The sequence below is a fragment of the Scardinius erythrophthalmus genome (assembly GCF_964197995.2).
Source record: "Scardinius erythrophthalmus genome assembly, chromosome: 4".
Taxonomy (NCBI): Eukaryota; Metazoa; Chordata; class Actinopteri; order Cypriniformes; family Leuciscidae; genus Scardinius; species Scardinius erythrophthalmus.
Window position 1 is genome coordinate 7654429 of NC_138224.1, and position 11386 is coordinate 7665814.

Below are 11386 nucleotides of genomic sequence, written 5' to 3' on the forward strand. Positions count from 1 at the left end.
TGGAGGCAGATATTTTATGTCAGACAAGAACGGTTTATTTAAAACAGCTTTCTTTTTATTTAAAATAATATGTTGGTTAAACAGTAATGCAGATATATCACATGGTAATAAATTATCCAGATAATTCAATACTTTGTAATGATGCAGCTATTTCATCTGTGGATTAAAATATACCTATAGACATCAAAAACTGATTACGAGTAGGAACGTATTTTAGGGAAATGACAGAAACAGCTCGCCGAGGCTATGGCTTATAGGTTAACTCTCATTGCACTCTTTCAGGTGTCATTGCATGATGCTGTTTGTTTTCAGGAGAGGCCGTTATTAGGTCTTTCTCCCCCTCTATTTCCTAACCTCTATATCCTTTGATCTCATCTCCCTCTCTTCCCTGACGGTAGGCGGAGTAGGATAGCTCGTTTGCCTCCTGGCAGTACAGATGCACTTTGAAAAGATCAGTGAGCGAGAAAACAAAGAGAGTAGACAGAGACGAGAAGAGAGTCACCAGGACACAAAGCCCCAGAGCGAGCAGATGACTAGCCTAGACTCTCTCTCTCATACATATAAACAATTTCATATTTCGTATGAACTGAAAGTAGGGAAGAGTTAGGTAAGCTGTGACACTTTTCAAAATATCCAGAATATGTAAAGCCCAAATTTAGTCAAATAATTTATGTAACTATAGATATATCAAAATTTAGAAATATTCTGAATAAAATGTACTTTACATATATTCATTTTTTGCCAAGCATTTTACTTTAACATGCTAAAAACATACATTTAGAGCCTTTCTGATTATCTAATAATATTACAAAAATTGTGCAGTTTTTGGTAGATTAAGGGATTGACGCATCTTACCCCACTCTCCCTAACACTTAAGTCATCAGATAAAGGATTGTTTGTGTGCAGTTGTACAGTACGCTTATGTCAGTGTAAAATATATACAGCATGCGATTGATATATTACATCAACAAAGGAAATTGCATCTACGTGTATGCAACAGTCCAAGAGAGAAATACCTAACGTATCCTTTTATGTGCATTGCGATCTCCAAAGTCCAATCTTACTTGACATGGGCATTTTTATACAATACGCTAATGGACTATTTCCAAGACCTGCTTAACGGCTGCAAACATCCATAATTGCTTCTCACAATCTATTCCCTTTATTAGTTTTCATCCTACAGTTGCAGTTAGACCTCAGGCCAAAAAGAAAAAGCCACTCAGCAGCCGAGCAAAAATATATCTACAGCCTGTTCTACATAATTAAATCTGATAGACTCAAGCTTCATTTTCAATGGTTATAGTTTGTGATGGCATGAAATGGGGCTTTGAAATAATACATAAGGTGTTCAAAGTGTTTTTTGTTGTATAACACTGGGCTTCCTCTAGGCATCATACTTCTTTCCCGCCCTGTGAATCTGCTGGTATAAAGTCATGGAGAAGGCCATCCCGAGCAGCTGCAAAATAGAGGAAATGACATCAGCATGGGTGTGCATCAAACAGGATGTGACAACGTTAGAGGCAAATCGTAATGCTTGTACCTGTAAGACCAGCACACACATCGCGATGGTCCCAAGCAAATGTTTGTTGTCGTTCAGCCATTCCTCAACCTTCTCGTAGCAGCCCTAAAGGTCAGAGAGAAGAGGTGTTGCAATGTGCAATATGGCTTTGAAACTGTTTGAAAATGTTAAAAAATGTTGAAACTTTTTACAATGTGCATGATATTCATAATTTAAAAGTACTGCCTTTTAAGCAGCCAGCTACGGTACAAGCTTTTAACAAAGAGTAGCTAACTACATTAAAGCTTTTTAAAGGGGGAATCAAATATATAACTCAGTTACATTATTAATCTGGACGATCACAGAAGAATTTATTAGAGTGACAAGTCCAGGGAAATTTCATTCCAAAACCATTTTAGTTTAACTAAATATTTTTGTATTAATTACTTTTTTGTTGTTGTTGTTGTACAATACAGTAAAATCTAGTTTAAAATAATTCAATTAATCATTGTTAAATTGATAATTACTCATTTTCATTTATATGCTCGATAAACTGCAATTTTTCAAGATTCAAGATTCAAGAACTTTATTTGCCATTTGTGCTTGCACACATAGGAACTCGTGTGCGGTTGTTGCTCAGAGAGTCAAGTCAAGTTTAAAAAGACACACAAGGAAGACATAAATCTATCTATAAAACATATACAACATTGTAAATTGCACAAAACCCGTTAAAAGTGTAAATTTGCATTGTGAATTGCACAAGTATATTGCATATTGCACAGGCCCCAGAGACAACATAATATAATATGATATATTATAGTGCAAAGTTGCGTTATAAATAAATAAATAAATAAAATGCACAGGTATATTGCACAGGCCCTGGAGACAGTAGTTCATTTTGCTTTGGCCAAGAGTCTCACTGTGGCTGGGAAAAAGCTCTTATAAAAGCATGTTCTATTTGTGATAATGCTGTCCGCTCGTCTGTACAGTTTTTGTGTGTGAGCAGGGAGTGAGCTTGATGTAGTGTGTCTCTGATAATTCTCTGCTCTTTTCTGTTTTCTTTTCATTTATATGCTTGATAAACTGCAATTTTTCATTTATGTGGCCCAATAAACTGCAATATTAATCAACATAAATTGATACTAACACAGTGTGATGGAAGTACAAATGAATGAATGTTTTGAACCGATTCACTGAAACAATCATTTTGATTGGTTGAAATTATTTTTTGCTATTGAGGTTTAAATAAGAGATAAAATAAAAAATAAAAAATAAAAAGGATGAATTAATATAAGGGCATTAAAATAAATTTTCAGTAATAAAATAAAATAAATAGTATAAATGATTAATTAATATAAAGGCATTAAAATGAGGTTCCAGTAATAAAACAGACTAAAATAAAAACATAGTATAAAGGATGAATTAAAATAAAGGCATTAAAATAAGGTTCTAGTAATAAAAAAAAAAAATTAAAATAAAAAAAATAAACTGGTACCTGTGACCAGAAGATGTTAGTGGCGTTGCGACCGCACTCTCTGTAGTGCTCCTGGCAGCATCTGTCCGGCACGGTTTTCTCCTGCAGGGCATCATGCCAGTCTGTGTGCCCAGTTACACCACAACACTCCCACTGAGAGAAAGAGTGCATATTCAGATGCATCATTCCCACACTTCAAAAACAATTTTTTTGCAGACGTCTGCATATTGTTTAATACTAGAGACTTCAAGAGTAATCTTCCACAATTCTGTGGAGAGCAGCTGTGGATAGACGTCCCAATCAAACTACCTGAACTCTCAGTGACCCACCATTACTGTCACTGACGACAGTATATCACACCTGCACTCATGCACACACACCTCAGCTTGGATAATGTTCCAGGCGTTGCGGAGGCCGACGTTATTGTCCGTGTTGTAGAGGCGCAAGCCGTCTTTAAGGTCCTGTTTAGCATTCTCACTCACCTGCAGAAGAGTTTAAATCACATTTTCTTCATGAGTTACAGAGCAGATGTTTGGAAATGAAGAAAACTTTAAGATTACTGAGAGTAAAGCAGGATAGCAGGTGTGTGGGCTGTTGCTGTTGTCAGGATTGGTGTGGGTAATGAGAGTCTGTGCACAGTGGGTGGTAAGTTTTGTGATTGTGTGTGTGCAATAAATAGATTGTGTAATGCTTGGTGGTCTTACTGTACCTTGTCTGTGTACACGAAGAAAAGGATGAGCAAAATCAGCTCTGCCAGCAGAATGATTAACAGAACAATGAAGAACTACAAGTGAAAAGAGAGTAAAAGTAAGTAAACTATACACAACAACAAAGTGCTTTACATAAGACATATACAGTACATATTATACTGTGGAATATTTGATTGTGAGTGGTCAACTGTGCCATTGAGTTGTCAATTAACTACTTGCTTATTAGCATGCATTTTACTATTATATTGGCTGTTTGATAGAACTTATAAAACCTTATTCTGACCATGCAATACCTAAACTTAAAAACTACCTTACTAACTATTAATAAACAGAAATTAGGAGTTAATTAAGGGAAAAGTCATAGTTAATAGTTAGTTAATAGTGAGAATTGACCCTAAACTAAACCGTGCCTATACATATATATATATAAAAAAAAAATTCTTAGCAGAGGCTTCAAGCCAAAATAATTACCAAGTGTCACCCAAAGGCTGACAGAAACTATAAGCGAGTGGAATTTGACATGTTTTTGCACCATTCATAACAATGGTAGCAGTTTGAATGTGGGAATTGAGATAGGCACGCTTTGTTTCTCACTCGCAGCATCTCCTCTGCGCAGCTTTCTCTGCACTCCCACACTCTCCATCAACGCAGCGCTACAAAGACCCCTGATGCTGCACGCCGCATTGTGAATCCTTTACATGAGGTACACATTGGTCCATAGTAGTTTTCTGGATAACTAGTAAAAATGCTTTACTATATAGACATACTCAAAGGTCTGTAAATATCTTGTTTTAATGTTTAACACTATTGCCCGGCTTCACAGACAAAGCTTACGCTTAGTCTAAGACTAAGATGCATGTTTGAGCTGTTTTAACTGAAAGCATCTTGATAATAAAATGTAAAGCATAAAAATTTCAACTTCTAAATAAATAATGCTCAAATACGTACATGCTTAATACATTTTTTTTATTACATGCATGTCATGTGACCATTAACCAGCAGCAAAGAACCATGAACATATCATTTTTTTGTTAAATTACTGAAATATTAATTTAAAGTCTCAGATGGTACTTGAGTAAATATTTTAGGTCTTGGCTGACAAAAAAAGTTTTTGTGAATCCCTAAACTAAACTATTAAATGTTTATGTGCTTTGTAGAGGACATATTAAATCATAACTTGCATAATTGAAACAGGTTTTGCAAATGTACTGTGTGAAATCTCAAAACCTGACAACTCAGGATTACACTAACCCATGGTTAAAACAATCCTGGGTTAACAATTAGTTCATTATACAGTGTGCATTGTGGGAGATGTAGGTGTCGACTTACACTTAGCAACAGGCACTTGTTCTCCTTGATGGCACCGAGGCAACCCAGGAAGCCCGTTACCATGACGACGGAACCCAGCGTGATGACCAGATTGGCGGCTGAGATGGAGGGGAAGGAGGGGGAGAATGTGGCAAAACTGCCCTGAGAAACAGACAGCCAGATGCCCACGCCTAACAACCCACAGCCCGACAACTGAGGAGAGACAAAGAGAGCGTTTCATGTAAATAAACACACAGAAACTAGATCAAACACGCATAACCGTTCAGTTCGGTAGTATTTCGTCAGGCTTTTACTTGTGCAAAAGTTTTATAAAAGTATTAGAGCAACACTTCAGTTTCCATCACTGAAGTCAGTAGGTCTCAGGAGCACCTGAGCACCACTTTGTGAGCTCAAGATCACTCAAGGGAAGGTATAGTTAGTGTTGCAGGACTGAGGTAGAAATGTGTGTGCATGCCTAATCAACAAAGTGAAATCTGTGTCAGCTCTCCCTGCTGTGAGAGCAATATAAATGCTAATGGGACCGCAATAAAGGTTGTTGAGTATTGAAGTGTGAATTTTGTGTGTGTGTGTCTAGACTGTACAAGGTGTGCGTGTTCACATCTCGTATTGGGGAGAAACTCTTTTAATTTCATGCTCAGGTAACTGAAATGTAAAAGTATTCCAGTCTGCTACAGGCAGGCAAAAGGAGAAAGTTAGCTAACAAACCTGACCTAGCTCCAAAAAACCCCAGAATGTGCTGTATTTGCGGAACAAGGTGGTGTGTGTGTGTGTGCATGTGTGTGCAAGGGATTTTAAATCTGATAAAAATTGCTGTTCTTTTTTCTGAATCGCTGCAATATTTAATTTTAAACAAAAATGTCAAAATGCTCTGGTTTATCCCAATTGACCAAGCAGAGTCAATTATATATAAGCCATTCACATTTTTAAGATCACATGTATGTATAATCTCCCAGAAAGAAAAAGTTAAACATATTTATCTTGACGATTCAGCTCTTATGTCATGGCCGATAATGACTGATAAATTACTGATACACACACAAATATATATTTACAAACTTTTATGTTAGATGCGATTAATCGATTTGACAGCACTAATTAAAATAAGTTTTAAAATAAAAACAATTTATAAATAAAACTAAATCAATAAAAAATCAAATCAGTTGTTTTAAACGCTACAAGTGACTTTAGGTATCAACAACATTAGTATGAAAAATGGACATTCATTTAAAGATTAGCTAAAGATTACATTTAACACTGCTAAATCATTAGTGTTTTTAAATATTAACTTATAATAAATGTAAGTTAAAATATAACATAAAAAAGAAATATTTTTAAAGTCTTTAAAATGATAAATTTGCAGGGCAAGATGTTCTCTGTTAATCCTCTCTAACATTATGTGTGTCATTGCAAGATATGCCCTAGAGTGCAGCGGTCTGGCTCCACACACACACACTCTTCTTTTGAGTTTAACTGAAGGTGAAAAGCTGTGTCATTCAGTTCCCTCGAGAAAATATCCAGCATGGACTCTGAGAACCACGAAGAATCTAAAATGAGCCAGAATCCTTACGCTCGGAAAATGATGAGTATGAATAATAAGAGATAAAACAGGTGTGTGAGAGAGAGAGAGAGAGAGAGAGAGAGAGAGAGAGAGAGAGAGAGAGAGAGAGAGAGAGAGAGAGAGAGAGAGAGAGAGAGAGAGAGAGAGAGAGAGAGAGAGAGAGAGAGAGAGAGAGAGAGAGAGAGAGAGAGAGAGAGAGAGAGAGAGAGAGAGGAGAGCAGCGAGTCAGAAAAATAGGTTATAGATGATGAAAACTTTTAAAAGCCATGAAAATGAAAAGTGTGGCACAGTAATCAAAACGTCTGAGAGGAAATAATTAGGGAGCAAATGCAAGCAGGAAAAATAAGCCAAAGAGTGCATAGAAAATAACAAAATAAAACATAAACAGGAAGAGCAGAGAATAAGACAATTCTGTCCACAGGAGCAGACAGACCATGCTGGATAATAAACAGCTTTTAACCCACATTTTAGTATTCAGGATGCACTACCAGAATGAAGACACACAAACAAATCAAATTGAATTCAATCTATTCTCTCTGCCTTTGGAAAATCCTTCAAAATGGGTTTGTTCTTAATCTAATCCTGCATTTCAAACTGGGAGACGGTACGTTCGTGATGTAACACACGCAGACTGAGGCACACATTCACTAGATAAATGATCTGATGTAGCCAGCATTGAACACAATTGAAGGTGTGTGAAGAGAAGACAGCAGAAAGGACAAGGGAGACAATAGAAAGAAGGGAAAGAAATAAAGGATAAGAACAAAGGAAAAAGAAAAAGGAAGAAATAAAAAGGGAAAGGACATGACATATGAATGGAAATGGCCTAGGAAAGACAAGAAATTAACTGTCGTAACAGGAAAAAGAAAAAGACAAAGGCCAGGAAAGGGGTGTGAAAAAAAGGTATAAATAATAGAAAAGGACATGAACAGAAATGGAAAATAAAAAGGAAATAGGAAATTAATAGAAAAGGACAGGGAAAAGAAAAGGAATAGAGTGCAACAGTCGGAAGTAAAAATGCCATTAATTTTCTCCATAGAGAAATAGATTTTTAATGATAACTTATAAAATGTTAAAGACAGACCTACTGTGTTTTTAATCAATGGGATTTGCTTCTGTTGAAGCCGCCAGCCTGCATTATTTCAACCAGGTTTTGAAATAATTGTGTTTAACAGCAGAATTCGTGGTGAATAACTACATTAGGCCTACCCATGATGCTGTACAGAAACTTCTGAGTCAAAAGAAGCCAAACACGTCAAAAGAGTTTGTTAGCTCCGCCCACTCAGCACTGCGAATGACGCAATCGAGTCGGCCTCCCTACGATCAATATTTGCATATATATATGCATATGCATATTTTGCAAAAACATTGTTTTTATATAATCAACATTTTTAAATTAATAGTTTTATATCACTTTTAGTTTGATTGTGCTGTAAGCAGCCATACACAGTTTTGTACCTTTCACCTTTGTAAATCAATGTAATGATTCTTATAATGCTTTATAGAAGACTTTTTAAATCCCCATGGGAGAAATGAATGGGAAAAAATACTTCCGCAACCAGCGCTGCTGAAAAATGGGATGGCCACTAATGCACTCTATAGAAAAAGACAGGAAAAAGGAAAAGAATAGAAAAAGATGGAAACAAGGAAATAGGAAAGGACAAATGACAGGAGAAGGATATAAAAGGAAATGACAGAAACGAATGAAATAGTAACATTAAAAAGGAAATGAAAGGTCAAAGAATAGGAAAGGGGATGGAAAGGAAGGAAAAGAAAGAGAAGAACAGATTAGAAAAGGCCAGGAAAGGAAATGGAAAAAGACAGTACAGAAAAAAATGAAAGGCAAAGGAAATTAAAAAAGAAAGGGAAGAAAGGAATCAATAGAAAAGGACAGGCAAAGAAAAACGGAAAGGAAATTAATAGAAAGGACAGGGGAAAGTTAGAATGCAAAGGAACGAAATGTAGGCAGCATTGATGAATAAGATGCCACAACAAGAGAGAGAAAAGTTGAGTCAGTCGTTAAAAGGATACTCCACCGATTTTTCATATTAAACTATGTTATTCCCTTAACTAAGACGAGTTGATACATACCTCTCTCGTCTCAGTGCGTGCACTCAATTGCTCAAGCGCGTGGTAAAAAGGAAAACTATAATGTATGGCGGAATAGCACTTGGGAGCACTTCGACTCGGCGCAGTAATATCATCACTCCTGAAAAATCCTCTCACTTCTGTCATTACAACCAACGTGACTTTTTACTACGCCGAGTCGAAGTGCTCCCAAGTGCTATTCCGCCATACATTATAGTTATCCTTTTTACCCGCTTAGAAAAGCGCCACGTTTTATTTTGTGTCGCCATACTTGGATGTGTAACTACTCGTGTAACTGCATTTAAATAGTGAAAATGTGGAGGTGTTTGGTCGCTTCTAACTTCATCTCTGTTTGGACCCTAATGAATGAACTGGGCTAAGCTAAGTGCTATCAAAGTGTCGCCGCGCGCCAGAGCGGTTGAGTGCACGCACTGAGACGAGAGAGGTTTTAGTTAAGGTAATAACATAGTTTAATATGAAAAAGCGGTGGAGTATCCCTTTAACAGACCTCACCTCACTAATGAGTGTACTGTGTGTTTGTGACCTTATGAAAAGTGAAGCGAGTCTGGCCCTAACTTTCTGACTCATGTATTAAACATGGAGCTGAAAGCCATCAGGCTCAGTAATGTCAAACACATGAAATATAGATTAACAGTGACCTAAAACACTCAACTCAACTCAGAAACATCATTATCATCCCATTTACATCCTAGGTGAAATATAATACAAATGCAAACAATTTGCCAACTGTCTTTCACATAAGCAGGAAGATCAAGGTTTTTTGTATTATGTTATGCGAAGACTTTACTGAACGCCGCTGTAAACCTTGTAATTCAGAACAGGAAATTAATTTCTCTTCAATAGAACAATTGAACGCCACAATTAAATTCCAGCAAACCAAAAGAAAACCAAAGCTTAGACAAACCGTTCCATCCCAAGGTAATTCTATATTAAGCTTTCTGCGTCTCCTTTCAAATCACTTTTATCTTTCTCTCTCCCTCCTCAATCTCTTTTATTCCCTCTCCGCCCCGCTGTTTAAAGTGTACCAGTGTAAAATCTCCAGGCCTTTGCAATCTTTTCATAATTTCCCTATTTTTTATGTTCCCTTTCCATCGCTATATGGTTGTATATGTGGGTGTGTGTGCAGTGGGAGATTTCAGATCAGTTGGGAGTTTTTTTCTCAAGTTTCCTGCTTGAGATTTGGTGCATCCGTCATTAAACCCGCTCAGAATCAAACAAACAACAACACACAGGCGCAGCAGATCAAACGAGGAAAAGCAACTCGCAGAACCATAATCTGACACAGACTTCCTGTTGTATGTCCACAACAACAACAACGCAGATGAATGAGAAGTTAAATGGTGAGCCTATAAGAGATGTTAGAATGAGAGAGTGAGAGGAAAAGAGGGTGGTTCATTTGAATGTTCTGGTTCAGATGAATATGTATTACTGCCTTTGATCTAAGAGCGTCATGTCCATTCAAACTGATTTCTGAGTGCATTTTGAATATAATTGTATAAATAATTAAATACAAATAATTAGTATCTTTGAAAATTAAAGGTAGCGCGTTTAATTTCTGATGGAAAATTGAATTTCTTTTAAGGGTTACATGACATTTGCATGATTTTCAGGTTGTTTGTGATTATTGGGATCTTTAGAAACGGTTTTCAGCTATTGAAGCACTTTAGATTGCAATTTCAGCATACTTAAAGATTTAATTAATTTCTATGACTTTTCAAAATCAAAATTTCTGTTTTTTTATTATCTAATATGTTCATGATTGTGAGAGAAAATAAAAACATACAGTATCTATGTACAAAACAAAAACACCACGCATCTTATTCCAAACAGCATCTGCCAATAATCTCACATGAACATCCACTGTTTGAAAACCCACATACTCTCCTCACTAAGAATTTTGCCACCAATGGCACAAATAACAGCAGCAAAATAGTGCAAAATAGCTATAATTTTCCATTTTCTAAGGAAAACTTGAGTGATGTTTGCTTGTGCAAAGTTTAGCACCACAATTCTAGGGTGTTGATATGTGGTTATTTAAATGTTTTAGTATGATACTATGTGGCCGCGAGTGTATTGTGGACTTATAAGCCCATATTTCAAAGTATCAAGGTGCGATTCGCATCCAAATTTTTGGTATTATGTTGCCTGCTGATCATCAATAAAGTAATAGCATATAAGCAAAGTAAAAGCACATTTCTCTTAAGATGCATAACTTGACATATTTAATACTGTAGAGTTACTACCTAGGGTTAGGGATTTAGACAATTTGATTGGTAATAATAGTGATGCTTGGAAGTAATGCTTATCAAACACCACTAATAATCTTCCCCAAACTCACAGAAATTAACATTGCTGAACCATTCAAACAAACGGAGCATTGTTTCGAAAGTGCCACAGAGACACCATGTTAACTTTTTGGAGAAATCATCACACACATACTAGCTTACAACAGTCTCTGCCCATCAAAGATGGATAAGAGAAAGCATTTTTTTGACAACAAGTAAGTTTGGATAATTCATGCTGTAGTTTGAAACTCACCCAGAACAGCAGGTTGAAGAGGAACATCATGTATTTGACACAGCACAGGCACCCACGAGCCATCTTCAGCTTCTCGAACTCTAGGAGCAACACAAACGACAAGTCCAGGTAAAACACAACATACTTCCCACGGGCAGACACGCGCTTATCCTGAGGCTTTCCTCCCGGCG

At 36.6% G+C, this 11386-nt stretch overlaps 1 protein-coding gene across 2 annotated transcripts in view; it reads right to left on the reverse strand.

Annotated features, from left to right (window-relative positions):
- Window position 1: 1 nt before the first annotated feature.
- tspan9b (tetraspanin 9b) overlaps window positions 2-11386 on the reverse strand; it is a gene marked incomplete at its 5' end in the record, with an annotated part of 20897 nt that continues 9512 nt past the window's right edge. The window contains 7 exons of one of the 2 annotated variants that reach the window (XM_081363662.1): window positions 2-1456; window positions 1541-1624; window positions 2994-3125; window positions 3353-3454; window positions 3682-3756; window positions 5012-5203; window positions 11217-11296. In XM_081363662.1, the coding sequence (XP_081219788.1) occupies window positions 1385-1456; window positions 1541-1624; window positions 2994-3125; window positions 3353-3454; window positions 3682-3756; window positions 5012-5203; window positions 11217-11279 (720 nt within the window). In that variant the 3' untranslated portion in view covers window positions 2-1384. Of the gene's footprint in view, window positions 1457-1540; window positions 1625-2993; window positions 3126-3352; window positions 3455-3681; window positions 3757-5011; window positions 5204-11216 lie in introns of both variants that reach the window. The other variant, XM_081363661.1, reaches the window with a different exon arrangement.